The 17,533-nt window shown below is 33.4% G+C and overlaps 1 protein-coding gene across 3 annotated transcripts in view; it reads left to right on the forward strand.

Moving 5' to 3' along the window:
• Cftr (CF transmembrane conductance regulator) overlaps positions 1 to 17,533 on the forward strand; it is a 161,014-nt gene that overhangs the window by 20,687 nt on the left and 122,794 nt on the right. For all 3 annotated transcript variants that reach the window (XM_048786031.1, XM_048786029.1, XM_048786030.1), the window contains exons 2-3: positions 4,213 to 4,323; positions 8,182 to 8,290. In XM_048786031.1, coding sequence (XP_048641988.1) covers positions 8,261 to 8,290 — 30 coding nt within the window. In that variant the 5' untranslated portion in view covers positions 4,213 to 4,323; positions 8,182 to 8,260. The remainder of the gene's footprint in view (positions 1 to 4,212; positions 4,324 to 8,181; positions 8,291 to 17,533) is intronic.

Consider the following 17,533-nt stretch of genomic DNA (forward strand, 5'->3'; position numbering starts at 1 on the left):
ATATAATATCATGTGTGTGTTTTTTTTAAATAAATAATGTGATAACTTTATTTTTCCTCCAATAAATATGAAACCTTTTATAGTTAAGTGAACGGGAAAGTATGTCTGCATTGCTAGGGTTGTTTTTCAAACTTAGTTTAACAATTGTAAATTATAACACTCTGTATACTTTATGGGTCTTTTCTACCTCACCATTAATAATTAGCTAGCTTCTGTTAGAGATAGTAAGAACTTTGAAAATGGTCACAGTTTCAAAGTAGCCCAACATAAATCCATTGTCCATATACAGTGCTAGTTATGAAAGAAAGAGAAGGCAAGGTCAGCTGGGGGTGAGAGGAAAAGATGATGGGGATATGGAAGGCAGAGGAAAGCCAAGCAACAGTTGTTTTTGGTTGTTTCAGGTATACTTGCTCAGGTATACCAGGATGTTCAATGATTTCTAATGAAAGGAATATCGAGGTGAAATTCCTGACTCTGCACTCTTGTACCAGGGACTGTTTAAAAGAAAAACTGGCTGGATTTTTGCATTAATTAATATTATAAAATGTTTAAGTACAGATGTCTGGAGGTTTTGTTTGTTTTGTATTTACAAGACTGGCTTTAGGTAGGCTTGGACAACTTCTTAATAGGCCAGATTTCATTCTGTTTTACTGGTTTAACCTCAGAGAATAAAATTTTTCTCTAGGGTGACTTAGTGGTGTCTGCCAAGCAACCTAAGGTTAATGAATTTTAGTTTTTATATATGATCTTAGGCTAAGTGTCTATTTTAGGACACAAATATAGGCTTACTGTGGTGAAGCTGCCAGAAAATACTAATTAGTAGTAATGATCATAGGTGGCAACCTTGGGTCTTTAAACTGCTGAATTTATTTGATTTGATGATGCTGGGTTATGGAACTCTTGATGACCAAAAACAGACATCATGTTGTAATTTAACTTATTAAAATGGCACAGATAACAGTGGAAGCTTTTTATAAAAGCAACTCACAAATTGTGTTAATTTGAAATGAGTTAGCAATTCATTTATGGGAATGCTCACCAGATCTTAGATATGAACCAAAGAGTTTTGTTTCTAGGAGATTGAAAAGATATAATTTCTTAAAAATGCTTTTTGTTATGGTAGTGATATATAGTAAAATTCTACTTGCTTGTGAAGTCAGTGTTATATTTTAATAATTTCAAACATGTTAAAATTACAAAGTTTACTAATAGGTAGAACACATTATCTTTCTCAATAAATCTTCTACAAGTCCTTTAATTTCTGTCCTCAGTGCCATTACCTTTGTTTGCAAAAATTCAGACATTTGACAGTGGTTTGCTACAGCTGGTTTTTTTCTAACTGAGCCAATTGTTAACATAGTTAGGAAGTTTGTAAGCTTGTTGTTCAACATAACCACTATTAAATATTAAATTCTTTAAACTTACACTTATAAAACCTCAGAATAAATAATAAAACCTCAGAAGTTCTCACTTTCTAATTATTTTATTATCTGTGCTATTGAGGTTATTTATGTTCAATGTATCTGAGTGGTAAACCTACCATATTATAATATGCAACTGCGTATCTCTTTCCAATCTGTTCAATGACTTCATATTGGTAACTTGAAATTGGTCCTAGTGAGAGTATTTACATCACAGAAAATGGCCAATGCCATAGGTCATTTTTTTTCTCTTTCTTTCTGAAGAAGGAATTGTTAAATTTTATTTGCCTTCACATCACTACTTGCAGCTGGCTAGCTTTTGTTCTCTCTGCTTTCAATGCCTCTTCCCAAATGTATGTCTAGCACAACTAATCTTACTTAATTTTCTTAAATAGCAAAAGCTAAACATGGTAAAGGAAAGAATGAAGTCAAAAGAAATGTGGAAAAATCTAGGCTTTGACATTTAGTAATTCAGACAAGTTTAGCATATCTGAGCAAGATTTTTCTCCCTTTTTTCTCTACTCACATGACAAGCTTCTCACATTAAAATCACAATGTACTCATGGTTGTAAAAGAGGCTTGAAAAGTGCTATGCAAGGTTTTACTAATAGCAAGCTTTTGTTTTACCTTTTTTACTTCTTGGCTTAAGTTTACCAAGGATCATAATCTAAATCCAACCCTAAATGGCTCTCTCCGTTTTCCCCAGCCTGTCATTTATATTTCCAACTTCACCCTCCAGTATGTTGGTCGCTGGGATGCTGAGCACTAGGTGGAGGTACCATGCCTTTCTCAGATGGTGCCAACTGCAGACATGGTGTGATCCTGGTGATTCTTGTCTTACGGCATTCAGATGGGCCTCATCTATTTTCATTATTTTTCTCCAGGAAAAATGACCAATGGATCAGGCCCAGCAATGAAGACTGAATCTAATTATCACCTTTTGTTAAAGAAAGCTCTTGTTTAAATGCATATTTGCAAGTTAATGAAAAAAAGTGACATTAAGAATCACATCACTGATATCCTCATTAATATCTTAGCAAGAAATGATTGATAGAATTACTTAATTTTAGAGCTGGGCCTTAATTCATTTAAATCTTTTATTTTTAATTTTTTTAAAAAAATTATTTATTTATTCTAATTAGGTATATATGACAGCAGAATGCATTTTGATCCATTGTCCACAATTGCAACACAACTTTTCATTTCTCTAGCTGTAAACAATGTAGCATTGCATCATAAGTGTGGTTGAAAGACAAATTTTAGAAATATCAGGAACATAGGGTGGTCCCTGCAAAAAGAAGCCAGAGAAGAAGAAATGTGAAGAAGAATCCAGACTCTTAATGTGGAAGTGATGAGGTCAGACATGGAAGGCCATCTGCAAAGTTTTGCTGTGTAATAATATCAAAATCTTTGCATGTGGCATTACACTCCCTTTTTTTTTTTTTGCATTTTATTTTATTTTTTTAAATTTTTTATTGTTGGCTGTTCAAAACATTACATAGTTCTTGATATATCATATTTCACACTTTGATTCAAGTGGGTTATGAGCTCCCATTTTTACCCCATATACAGATTGCAGAATCACATCAGTTACACATCCATTGATTTACATATTGCCATACTAGTGTCTGTTGTGTTCTGCTGCCTTTCCTATCCTCTACTATCCCCCCTCCCCTCCCCTCCCCTCCCCTCTTCTCTCTCTGCCCCCTCTACTGACATTCATTTGTCCCCCTTGTATTATTTTTCCCTTTCCCCTCACNTGTTAGGTTGATTCCCAAGTATTTTATTTTTTTTGAAGATATTGATTACACTCCCTTTTTAAAAATTCTGAATGGCCTTGCTAGAGTATTTGTTCCTATTATAAATTTATCTTTCCTCTCAGGACTAACATGCTCCTTTTTGAGTTTTGGTGGTTTAATAGGGCATTTTGATGCATAACCAAATGAAGTGCCAATGACACCAGATTTTACAATTCTCTGGAACAAAGAAAGATGCTGAGGGAAAAAACATAATTTAGGGAATAATTAAATGCAAGTTTCCTTTCTTCAATAGATAAGTGAAATTTCACCTGAGGGAGTTCTCATTCTCTTAAATTTTATTTAGAAATGTTTCTTTGTCCATGATTTATTTCAAAATTTTCACCTGTCTCTTCTTCTTTCTTTTTAGATTTTCTTATTTCTGAAGATTATTCTGCCTTATCCATAATAGTTAGAAATGATATATCTGAAAATACTGGGGTATTCTGTTTAATTATTTTCCATACCACTATCACTAATTTTCATCACAAATTGTTATTTATTAGATGCCTAGAGGACAGCCATGTAACTATAGTGGAGTGAGGTAAAGAAACATAAGAGAGTTACAATTCCTACTCTCAAATGATGATTCAGACATGATAATTAAGTCCACAAATTTATATAAACTACTCACTCCAGCTATAGTCTGTTCCTTTTATATATAAGTCATTGCTGAGTACCTTGTTTTAGAGTGACACAGTTATGGAAGATGATAATTAAGTATCTGTTGTCTGTTTATCAGTCAGGTTTTGTTTTCCTTTGGGAAGTATTGTACCATCATTATTCCTGATCCCTTCGACAAAGAGATGGTCACATTATTTAAGCAGTGTTGATGTGAACTTTGTTATTTATATAAATTGACTTATTGTCATATTTATGCATGTCTCTGGTACTATTCATATGCCAGAAGATTTAAATTCGTATCAGATTCCATGTCTATGTTGGAGACCAAATCAAAGGAATACTTATATGTGCTCTGCCTCTTTCTGTTTTAGCTGGACTAGACCAATTTTGAGGAAAGGGTACAGACAGCGCCTGGAATTGTCAGACATATACCAAATTCCTTCTGCTGATTCTGCTGACAATCTATCTGAAAAGTTGGAAAGGTATGTACATGAAGATTATTATTAGTTGAAGAGATACAGTCATATTATTAATTACTTAGAGATATAAAACTAGCATTTTAAAGGACTTAATTCTTAAACTGGCACATTTAAAATCAGAACATTTTATAGGCTCACTAAAATCTTGACCAGTTCAAGAATTAAACAATGAAATCATGAAAGAAAGCTAAGTATTTGCTTGAGAAATGACTTATTTTTGCAGAAAACACATTATTTACATTCTGAGAATTTATGTCTTTTTGAAGAGCATGAGGTGGATTTTATGAAGACTAAAGCAACATCATTAAGAAGCAAATCATGTATTTTTGCTTCCAAAATCTTAATATGTGAATTCCAGTATGGTTCCTGGGAAATCTTAAGGCAATGGTTATTGGATATCAAGATGTAAAAAGAAATCATATTTTTGAGTACCTATTACCAAAAAAGCACTATTATCTCCATCCTATAGAAAAGTAAACTGAGGCTTGAAAAGATAATGTCACTTTCCAATGAATAAATGATGGGGCCATGATTCCAACCTAGGTCTATACTGTCCACCTGTAGAAACACTGTTGCCTACAGTGAAGAACTTCCTAGAGTTTCCCTTTTGATGAGTATTGGTCAGGACCCTTTTGATTGCCAGTGATGGAAACCAAATTAATAAGTTTAAGTAAATAGAGGGAATTTATTGGCTCATGAATTCAAACCATGTGAACATCTAGTTAGCTACCTGGCCTTAGGGAATCTGTGGAACCAAGGTCTCAAATATTACCTGGTGGCATTTGCCTCATGCTGATTTAGTCTCTCAGAATGGCTTTCTTCATGTTATGGGTCCTTACTAAAAACTCATTGCTTTCCCCTTTATACACCAGAGAGAAAAGAGCACTTTGCCCTTGGCTGAACAGGGAAAATATAGAGACTCCAAAATGATATGCTCACTCCTTGGACTCATCACAGTAGTGAATGAATTAGCCTGGGTCTTGTGCCAGTAGTCCAGTGTCTAATACCAGAGAGGGAAATGGAATTAAAAAGGAAAATGTACTTGCCAATTTATTGACCAAAACTGAAAAGTTGGATAAGGTTTATGCTTTGTTTACCTTATTTTAATTAGATTTATTTCCCCTTTTTTGATATTTTCATGGCAAAGTAAGATATCAAAACTTATTTTTCTTGATTGTATTTTTTTTCAAAAATATATCTAGAAGGAGTAGCAAATTCATATTTCCAAGACCAAGGGTCAACTTCCATTATTGAACACTTGTGTATAAGTGTCATGAAGGTATGGATTTTTTTGTTGTCATTGTTGTTATTGTTGTTTTTTCTGTTTTGTTTATGATGCATCCTCAAGTGCCTAGAATAGAGCCTGTCATAAAGTTCTACTTAATAAGTATTTGTTGGGTAAATGAATAATTGAATGTGAAATGCAGCATTATATAGAAACATTGTTGGAGAGATGAAATATATAAAGAACATAGTGTAAGTATATTAGCAAGTTCAAAATAATATAGATTATACAGTAGATCAACCAACAAGTCCTAAATGAATGCTGAAAGAAATATTACTCAGAGTAGGGTTAGGTTCATTGAAAATGTGTGATCTAAATATATTTTTTGAAATGGCCAAATTTTTTGAAGAGGACATACACTTAAATCTACAGACTATCTGGCCTAATATTTCTTTTCTTCTCAGTTTCATGGCACCTCCTATTTTAATTCAATCTTTGAATTAAGCAATTTTGTTTCAGTTCAACAACCCTATGCCAGTTTAAGTCTATAAATTCTACCTTTACTATTTTTGCTTTGCTCTTTGAATCACTTCTTCACCTTGTTATTCTTATAAAATTGGCATGTGGAATTTTCAAACTTTGAAATTTGGAAATAACGATATACCATTTATACTACTTGATACCTCTGTACCTTAGGGAGTGACCCTGGCCTCACAAGTTGTATCTGTCTTGTGAGCAAGACCCCCAGATGGTTTCCATGTGGTTGTGGTTGAGGTTGAGGTCCAATAGCCCCTCTGGCTGAATTTTGTGACCATGGAACTGAAACCTCTACATCACTGCAGTGTGCAAACCACATATTTATTCTGTGATTGTAATTAACATATGGACTTTATAACTATAGAACTTCTGCCCTCCTGATTCTACTATGGTGCTGCTGGAATGTACCACCTTAGTCTTGTTGCTAACTCCTCTCAGTCTATAAATTATTCAAGTGCTACACATTAAAAAGTTCCCCAACCTGGGTTGGGGCTATAGCTCAGTAGCAGAGTGCTTGGCTAGCATGCGTGAGGCATTGGGTTTGATTTTCAGCACCACATAAAAATAAACAAATAAAATAAAGGCATTCTGTCCATCTACAACTACAAAAAAAAAAAAAGTTTCCCAACCTGACCTTCCTCTCAGTTACCACTCCATTCTTTTTCTGTTTCCTTTCATAGCTAACATTTCTCTGTTCTAGTCTCTATACTTCTTTACCATCTATTTACATCCCCGCTTCCAGGACTTTGGCTCCCACTTTTATCATATTTCTAAAACTACATTGACCAGAATCAGCAGAAACCCTTTACTCATAGAATATAATTATACTTTTCTATATTACTTCACTGTTGTTCACTTCTTCATCTTGAAGCTATTTCTTTGGTTTATATTCCAACCCTCCTTCCTGGTTATCCCACTGGATACATTCCTGCTTTGATAGATAGAGGGTGATTCTGCTCCATATTTGATATCTTACCCTATTTTGAGTTACCATATACTATGGATGAGAGGCAAGATACATGCGTGTGAATGAAAAATGGGAATGAGTGTGGGAGGCAGATGGGGAAGGGTGACTAGGCTTTATAGATGAGTGGTAGTTTAGCAACCTTTTGGAGGAAGCTACAATTTATGCATAGAGACTTCCAAGCTTGTCTTTAGATCTAGCTATTTTCTCCCTTTAAAGTGAAATAGAACTATGTCTACTTATGGTAACTTGATAGTAATGGGAATAGCCATTGATAAAATGCGAAGCCTTTATCTACTTCTTTAGTTGTTGCCTGTAGTTCATAAATTTTTTTTCATTACCATCTAGTTTAACAATTAAGATGAAAGTAATAGATAGTTTATTCCCTTACAATGAAAAACAGGAGTTTTATTAACAGAGATCAGTGGCAATAGCTTAAAATAAATACAGTCAACTGATGTTCCTATAATATTTTTGTAAAAAAATAAAAATGTATTGATTTCAGATTATCTAATTCTGAATGCAAAATTTATGGTATTCTTTCCTCATTTTTCAAAGAATTTTACTCTGATAAATGACTTCAGTACTTGAAAACGAAGTTTGATGATTTCAATTTTATGCCTCTACTTTTTAGAAACAAAGTTTAAAGTTTTTCTCATGTTAACTCACAGAAGAATCCACTTGACATTCTAACTTGTTTTTGGTTTGACATTTAAATGTTGTAACATCTACGACAGTTCTAAAAAGATAAGGATTAAGGAATGAGGGAGAAAAACTTAGAGTATTTATATGTTTAATTTATTTAACTTGTTCCAAGCACAGCAATGTGTATTCATAAATGTCATACTTTCTTTGTCCAACCATTCCTTTGCTCTTAAAAGCCCAGCACTTTTCTTTAACACATACAATATGGCCTTTTCATGAAATCAAATCCCTGCAGAATGATATATGATGCATCTGCCAAATAAGTAGTTGAGAAGTTGGTATTGGAGAGTCTCCACAAAGTTTTGTCTCTAATCACTCGGGTTAATCTCCTTGGATACACTTGTGTGAAACAAGGTATGTTAAGGAAGAGAGGACAACTTAAATATTTGCACATGCAACTTATTGGTCCCATTTTTTTATTCTTTTGCAGAGAATGGGATAGAGAACTGGCTTCAAAGAAAAATCCCAAACTCATTAATGCCCTTCGGCGATGTTTTTTCTGGAGATTTATGTTCTATGGAATCTTATTATATTTAGGGGTAAGAATCTCTCTTGTAAATATATGATGAATAAAATAATTATATTTTTGTGATTATAGAAGAACTAAGGAAATCTGGTGAACCAGGGTAAAGAAACAAAGGACTAATCCAACTTCAAACACTAAGAAACCACCTAAAAAAGATTAGTGAAAATCCTCTGGAACTAAGATGTTCCTGAACACAGGTGGCACTTTACAATTTAAAATGGGTCCAGAAAAATGAATTACTTGTTTAAAATTTTTTCTTTTATGATTTCAAATCATGTTGTCTTATCAGTACATGAGATTACCAGTGTCTTTATTTTTCTGTATTCAATAGGAGAATGTCAGGAGACATTGATTTTCAGGAGACAATGTCAGGAGAATTAGGTCAAATTCAGTAATTTATGCATAGGAATATTTGTAATATTTTGAAATCATATTTATATACTGAATTATTTCAAAGAAACATAGCAACAATTTCACATTTGGCAATGAGATACACTTGCAATGTATTTTCTCAATATTCTGTGTCTTCTTCAGTGTAAGAGTGGCATGGTTGAAAACCCAGGTTTTTAAGGACCTTGGATGTTCCCCAGTTGCTCTCGAATGTGACTCTATTATTTTATATATAATCTAAATGTCACTTTGAATCCTTAGTTGTAACCTGAAAAAGGAGGTGACAAGTGGGAAATGTGTCCAGACTTCAAGGGATGGCTGTGCACAATATTGCTTTGGGATACTACAGAGCATATGAATTGACCTGTGTTTTATTCATGTCTTTCTGCTTCCTGGAGGTAGCAGTGTCATAGGCTGTCCCAATGAAATGCCATGTGAGTTACACTGCTTTATGAATTTATTTCAGACAGTCCAGGGAAAATTCATTTAAAATTTTTCTTGACAAAGATGACTACAATTAGGTCCAGAGTGTTTCCTAATGGTCTTGATAATCTCTAGAAAAACTTTCTGGCTTTTATAGATCTACAGATTTATATATATATTAATAGAGTCATATATGTTGATCTGTTATTTAAAAAGCCAAAAGAATTTCTCCTAGGAGGTGAGTGTGTGTGTGTGTGTGTGTGTGTGTGTGTGTGTGTGAAAGAGAGAGAAAGAGAGAGAGAGAGAGATACATATATTACAGAATCCTGAAAAAGTTGTGGGAAAAATAATTTGTTAATTAACATGACTTAGCTAACTCAAGAATTAATTATCTTTATTGTATCTTTGAGGTCTTTGGGAAACAATTTTTATTCAGTTGAGACCTAGAGTGCTAAGGGAAACCTAAGGGAAAGGAATGGAGTAGGTGTAAAGATGGGATAAGATCTTAATGTCACAAGATTTAAAAAAGAGATTATGACACCATACATAATGTATTAATTATCCATGGATGAGGTGAGGTGGAAGGAATTTCTGAGCTATTCTGAGTCCTAGGCTATATCTCTGGAAGCAGCAGAGCATTTGAAGGGCAAATATATATTTCAATTCATACTGGTAACCAAATGATTATTGGCTAGAAAATGATTCTGGTAGGAAAAGCAGCTGTGAAGTGTGTTTGGTGAGAAGACATGGAGAGGAACTATTACATTGGGAATGGCTCAAGGGTGGCAGGGCTATAGGTTTTTAGTCTTGTCAAGACAGTTTTAAGTCGTAAAAATATTGAAAATCAAGTCTCAAAGAATTTAGATAACCACATTAGCTATTTAGACCAGTGCAATTTTCCAGATATTTGATCTCTTTAAAAAATTAATTTAATAATTACTTTTAACATTTTAATAGACACATAATAAGTTGCACAATGTAGAGGGTATGGGGTAATATTTTGATACATTTGTGTGATATTTAATGATCAAAACAGGGTACAGACCTCAGACAGCTATTATTTCTTTGTGGTGACAACATTTAAAATTTTCTCTTCTACTTATTTTCAAATATACATTATATTATTATTAACTATAGTCACTCTACTAGAATTTATTCTTCCTAATTGTAAGTTCGTATCTATTAACCAACCTCTCCCCATTCTCTTCTCCCCTCCCCTTCCCAGCCTCATTAACTTTGCTCTTTTGTTCCTTAGAGGAAAAAAAGAAGGAGCAAAGGTTCAGCCATTAAAAAAAGACCTGTATCCTTTTAAGAACTGACACCAGTGCCTGTCTGTTGTTTTCTTTCTGTGCATTCCTCCTGTTCATTAAATAAGCAGGGATCAACAAGCATGGATTATTGATATGGCTCTAACACTATTCTTAGAAATAGATGGCCATAACTTTCATAATGTCTATGCATTTTTAGTCCCTCTACATCATGATAATTGTGGTAAAATAAATATTTGGTTGTTTTCAGGACGAATACAAAAAAGTACTCTAACATTTGCTGTTAATTGTGAAAGGTTAAGAAAAAGGAAATGCCATCATGAAAGAGCTTATCTTTCTGCAATGCTGATATAATTTTAATCATATTAGCTACAGCTTGTCACCATTAACTCGGCACTTGTTTTTTTTCTTCATCTGACTCAGCCGCCAGATACAACATTGTCTTTTAACATTTAAGACTCCCAGCATAGAAAAGAAGATGGCTGTTGTGAGAGTCATTTAAGGATAGTCTGAGGGAGGCTAAATAGAGAGCATCTGAAAGGATATTACTAAGAGAATATCACAATGTACTTTTATTTATTTATATATGACAGTAGAATGCATTACAATTCTTTTTACACATATAGAGCACAATTTTTCATATTTCTGGTTGAATACAAAGTATATTCACATCAATTTGTGTCTTCATACATGTACTTTGGATAATAATGATCATCACGTTCCACCATCATTTCTGACTCCATCTCCCCTTTTTTCCCCTCCAATCCCTCTGCCCTATCTAAAGTTTGTTCACAATGTATTTATTATAGGAAATTTACAGGCATTCACTCAAAAAGTATTCTTGTATTGAAGGGCATCTAGGTTGGTTCCACAGTTTAGCTATTGTGAACTGAGCTGCATTGATGTGGCTGAATTACTATAGTATGCTGATTTTAAGTCCTTTGGGTATAGACTGAGGAGTGGGATAGCTGGGTCAAATGGTGGTTCCATTCCAAGTTTTCTAAAGAATCTCTATACTGCTTTCCAGATTGGTTGCACCAATTTACAGTACCACCAGCAATGTCTGAGAGTGTCTTTCCCCCCATATCCTTGCCAACACTTATTGTTGTTTGTATTCTTGATAACTACCATTCTGACTGGCGTGAGAGGAAATCTTAGAGTAGTTTTGATTTGCATTTCTCTAATTACTAGAGATGTTGAACATTTTTCTCATATATTTGTTGATTGATTGTGTATCTTCTTCTCAGAAGTATGATTGTTTATCTTCTTCTGAGAAGTGTCTGTGGTATATATACACAATGGAATATTACTTAGCATTAAAAGAGAAAAAAAATATGGCATTTTCAGGTAAATGGATGGACTTGGAGAATATCATGGTAAGCCAATCCCAAAAAAACAAGGGCCAAATGTTCTCTCTGATAAGTAGATGCTGATCCATAATGTGGGGTTGGGGGGTCCATGGGAAAAAATGGAGGAACCATGATTGGGAAAAGGGGAGGGAGGGGAAAGGAGGGGGCATGGGGGCAAGAAAGATGGTGGAGTAAGATGGACATCATTACCCTAGGTACTTGTATGACTGCACATACGGTACAACACTACATCGTGTACAACCAGGGAAATGAAAAGTTGTGCTTCAATTGTGTACAATGAATAAAAGTGCATTCTTCTGTCATATATAAATAATTAGAATAAACAAGTAAAATTTTAAAAAAGTATTCTTGATTCCTAGGCAGCCGTTGGCATGGTTCCACCATCATATTGAAGTATATTATTAGTGCAATGTAGGTCAGACTACTTTTCTTAAGTCCCAGGAAGTTTAAGGGCATAAAAAAGTCCTGGTAATCATATTGTCAGAGTCCTCAAGTCCCACAGACTGCATTGTAAAGAAAGATCTTTGTCTCTTATGTTTGGACAAAACATTGGACAGGCACTTGAAAAGCAGCCTACTGGTAAAGAAGGGAGGGTGTTTGGGGGAATTCTTCAAATGGACAGGCCCTGCCTTAGGCATTTTGGCTTATGGATATCCTTTCCATGTGATTAGATCCCTAAGGACTGTTCCCTCCTGGAAATCTTCTAGAGTCCTGCCATGTGGGATTCCTTTCTCATCTTTGTCTGCCATCACCCCATACCCCCATATCTGGCTGTTTCTCTGACCCTGGTGGTAACTTGCACTCTGAGCACCCTCCACTCCACTTATTTATATCCTCAGTATTTTTACTCCCTACCAAAACTGGTATCCCCATCCTTAAGAGATTGTGCTGCCCATTGCTCTCCACATCTTCTACCAGATCCAGTGACAAGAACACTTGGCATTTCAAAGTGTGTCAGTTTTTTTTCTTTGAAATGTAGGAGATTTTTACTTACCTTTAGAGTAATAAGTAGTTGCTTCTCAGATAATGTAGGCTTAATTGGTCTGGAATCGGACCTGGGACAGTATATTTTTGAAGTGTTCCCCAGGTGATTCTAATTATCCATCTGGGCTAAGGACCACTGGTAGATAAGCACCAGTATGTACCCTGAATGACAAAACATTCATTAGATCTAAAATGATGGCATTCAAGGTGTTACACATAGAAATTTTTGCTTGTTTTCTTAATGAAAATTCTGGATAATTTTTAAATGCAGCAAAATTAATTTTAACTCTTTTAATGACAGAAGGCAGCATTTCTCAAACTTTTATATGCAGACAGTTCACCCAAGGATCTAGTTGAGTCTGGCTCACCAGGTTTGGGTGGCAACTTGAGATCTGGTTCTAAGAGCTTTCAGGTAGAGAAATTTGCCCTCAAGCCACATTTTGAGTAGCTAGGTCTCTGAGGGTCATTGTAGAAGAAAAGGCCAAGTTAGAAGAAAGAGGAGCTGTGCAAAAAATAGAATAATTATGGGGAAAGATTCCTGAATGAAAGTGACAGCCATCCCACTGAGACTAAAATGTGCCTTTTATCTGACAGTTCCAACCTTAGCTGTTAACTTTGTGCTTCTTCCCTCCAGCACCCCCTCTTAAGACTGGAGAGGAGCAGATGTCAGGGGCATGAGAGGGCAAAGCTATAGCTAAGAGGGGCTCTATGTTTCTCTTCCAAGACTGCAACAGGGAGAGATGTTCCATCTTTTCTTGTGGAAACTTTACTATAAGGTTGGTTAGGCTTTTTCAGGTACTACTGAAACGGAAAGGTGCTCTTAAGAGCATTTGGGGGCAAACCTAGGCTAACCTAAAGATCCAATACCATGTTCAGTAGAAGATTGTGTCTAAGGCTAAAGACATCTCCTGTTCTTACATCTGAAATTTCAGAACAAATAATATTTGTAAATTAGGAACTGGCTGTGATTGTGTTTTTAGAATTGGGATCAGAAAGGAGGTTGGGATATGATTTATCTCACCCATAGGAAAGAGAGTAGTCTGTAGCATATGAAGTTATATCTATGTCCTATGGTTTCTGATGGATATGACATGGTCAAACAACATACATTACATATGATACTCTCAAGTATGTATTTTTTCCCAAAGGTGCAGCATTATTTTACTAACTCTTCTGAGATAGGTTTATGCTCTGGTGACATAAACCCATTTGACAATTTTGGGAAAATCTAAGAACTTGTCTGGAACTCTAGTTTCTTTAGCTATACAGTTATAAGGGTGATAGTACAGTGTGCCTTCTCTAGAATCTTTTCTGTTTTTAAATTATGTGTTTGTGAGATGGGCCTAGAGAAATAGAACACATATTGTTATGTTGATATTAATTTAAATCTTGATTTGTTACATTAATTTTGAATTGATAATGATGTATGAATTGGTAAACAAATGAGAAATTGTCAGGTTGTGTTGTAACATTTTCATGTTGATTTAGGGTTATGGATACACAGATGAGAGCTTTGGAACCAAAGTCTCTAGTTGAAATCCAAGTTTTGCTGGTCAATAGCTGTGTGGCTTTGGGCAAATTATTTAAACTATTAGTCTTTGTTTATTATAAAGTAGAGACAAATGATGGCACATATTTCATAGATTTGTCATGAAAGTAAATGAGTTAAGCACATGGAATAGATCCTGTTACATAGCAAATGTTTAATATATATGTCATCATTACTATATTTTTAAACAGATTCTCTACCTAAGTGCACAAATACTCATTATTTGTACTTACTTATTTTTACATACATGGTTTAAGCAAGTCTTGACGCAACAATTTGATTTTTATAGGGCACATGAAAATATTTTACCAGTGTTTAAGAGTGATAGCTGATTCTAAGTATTACTTCAGAAATATAATTAAACTTAACATTTTAACACATATTCCATTATTGTATACCCATTCATTGCTATGTCTGAAAACCCAGGAGCATTTTCTTACAGAATACAAAGGCTATTCCTCAGATTACTAGTGAAGACATCACCAGTAATCATTAATGAAATTAAATAGACACAAAAAGGAAAATAATAGCAACAAAAAACCCACACAAAAAATAATTTTTGAATTAGGCATTGAATCTTAAAACATAACTCAAAGGTGTATTTTTGAAACTGTGTTCTTGGTGTGGTGTATATATGTATTTGAAAGTCGAACAGTTTTGGCAAAGTAAAGAAAATATTTTAAAAATATAAATTTTGAGCAACTCTTTAGTGCAGTAAGCATGAGTAGGTTTCTGTTTACTATTCAGAATATGGGAAATTCTTCCTTCATCCAAAAATTACCATAAGACTCTAGTGCATCAAGATAAATCAAAATTTGACTCTCATATTTTCCCTGTCAAAATCAGAATCTTAAGACTTGACTTTGATATATAAGCCAATATATCTTAATAAGTTCTTGGGTCTATATGTTTACTTTCTTCCAATTTGGTATACATTAATTCTTTTATCTTTTATTAATTATCATAAGTATATGAAGTTTTCTACCCAAATTTTCATCACATTTTAGGTATTTTTGTTTATGAAATAATTAGATAAGCACTAATGATTAATGATGTTTATCCTTCCATTTTTTCCCTCCATGGGAATATATATTTAATACAAGGAAGATAATCATTCCTTTATATAATGTACTATTAATCTGCTTTTGCTCTTAATGTATTGTAAATGGCTTTCAATGTCAGTAGATGTTTTTCCACCTAATTATTTAATAAATTATATGACTATAGCATAATTTATTTAATTAATTCCTAGTTGGATATTTAGATTGTTTACATTTTTTACTACTGTAGTCTTTAATACACATCCCTTTAACTAAAACCTAAATCTTACCAGATCTTCTAGACCCAATCTAAGTGCTAAGTACAAATAAATTGAAAAGATGTCCTCATGTACTCTCCTAGTACTATAGTGTGAAAAGTCAGTTCTCACCAAAAATAGATGTTATTATTTTTAAAATGTTTTAAATTACTAACTGAAAGAGTGTATATTTTTATTTGCATCACATTTAGTTGCTAGTGAGTTTAAATTGTTTTTATATTAACTGCATTTCTGTTTTTATGTGTGAGTTGTCTTTTCATGTTCTTTGCCTCTCCTTTGACTAGTAATTTTGTTTCTAGTAATCTTTTGCTTCTTTTTTTTTTTAACCCATGAGAAGTTTAATTTAAAGAAAAATTTGCTGCGAAATCTGTGCATCTTTTTGTTTGTTTTCTGCTTTGGTACTGTACTTTAATGAAGGTCAAATATTATACATATCTGTTTTTATTATTTTATATTTACATTTAAATATCTAACCATTTGGAAGTCATTTTGATGTATTTGAAATAGAAACCTAATATTTGAAAAAGGACTATTGAGTTTTTCCATCATTTATTACATAATCTACTCTTTCTTCATTGAATTAAAATGTTATACTTTATTATAGATTAAAATATTACATGCATTTAGACTCGTTTCTGGACTTTTCAGGTAAATCACTCTATTTCTTTGTTGTCATATCTTATTATAACTCTGATTCAATGTCCAGTAACACACATTATTCTTATTCCTCAAATTTTATTATAAATTTCTTTTTGTGTGAAAAATATCTAAAAAATTGGCATTACAATGTCTCTTTTGTCATATTGTTTCTATGAATGGGATAATTATCACACTAATTATCATGTTTGGTATTTAAGAGAGTCTATTTTCTTGATATAGTCTAGATCACTTAAGGTATTTAGGCAGCAATGGCCTACACTAATAATGATATGTTTTTATTCTCCTTTCCAATATTCATATTCCAGTCATTTTTTTTTACTGAATTGCATTAGCTGGAAGTTCCCTCAAAATGTTAAGTGGTCATAATAGCTGATATTCTTATTGTGTTTTCCTGAATCTAAATGTAATGCTCCTAGAGTTTTATTGACTATGACGCTGAGTATTGTTTTGAGGGAGAAATTGTTTCTCAGATTAATGAAGTATATTTATATTCAAATTTATTAAGGACATTCATCAGACACAGATATGAAATAATATTATTAAGATTTCTTTCTCATTGTTATTGAGATAATCATAGTTTCTTCTCTAGTCTGTTGGTATCCTATTAATTAATTTCTGATTGTTAAGCTATTCTAGTATTCTTGAGACAAAGACATATAAAGTATATTTAAAATGAGAAGACATAATGATGATGATATTACTAAGTAACCACACCCCAAAGAAAACAAGGTAATTTTAGAGGTTCTTCAATTAATCATTGTACTTATATTAGAAACAACTATGCTTTGGGTTTAAAGTGGTAATCTTTAATACAAATTTATTTTGGGATAAACTCATTTAATATAACTACGTCCAAAATGATTCTACATGTGGATGTGGGTAATCACACTTAGCTAAGGAATCCTTGACATGTGCCAGGGACTCAGATCATATATTCAGAGATATTATTGCTGGAGGAGATCTTCAAGATCTGTTTGCTCCACCTCTCAGTTTATCAGTGAGAAAAACTATCCAGGGAAGGGAATTGAATAAGGTGTCAAAGAGGGAGTAGTTAATGTACTAGGATAAGAACTTGACTTTCAGGATCCTGAATTCATTGCTTATTTCACTGTCAAGTTGATTTAAACATTGGCATTAGGCTTTTTTATTATTATTTAAGTGAATCATTAAGTGAATTCCATCTTGGTTTTTGTATAAGTAATAAAATATTTTATTAAATATTCAAATAACTTTACACTTATCCTCATTCATACAAGCCTTAGTTTATTCATACTGTTTCATGAGGTGGCAAATC

The sequence above is a fragment of the Marmota marmota genome, unplaced genomic scaffold, assembly GCF_001458135.2.
Source record: "Marmota marmota marmota unplaced genomic scaffold, marMar, whole genome shotgun sequence".
Classification (NCBI taxonomy): Eukaryota; Metazoa; Chordata; class Mammalia; order Rodentia; family Sciuridae; genus Marmota; species Marmota marmota.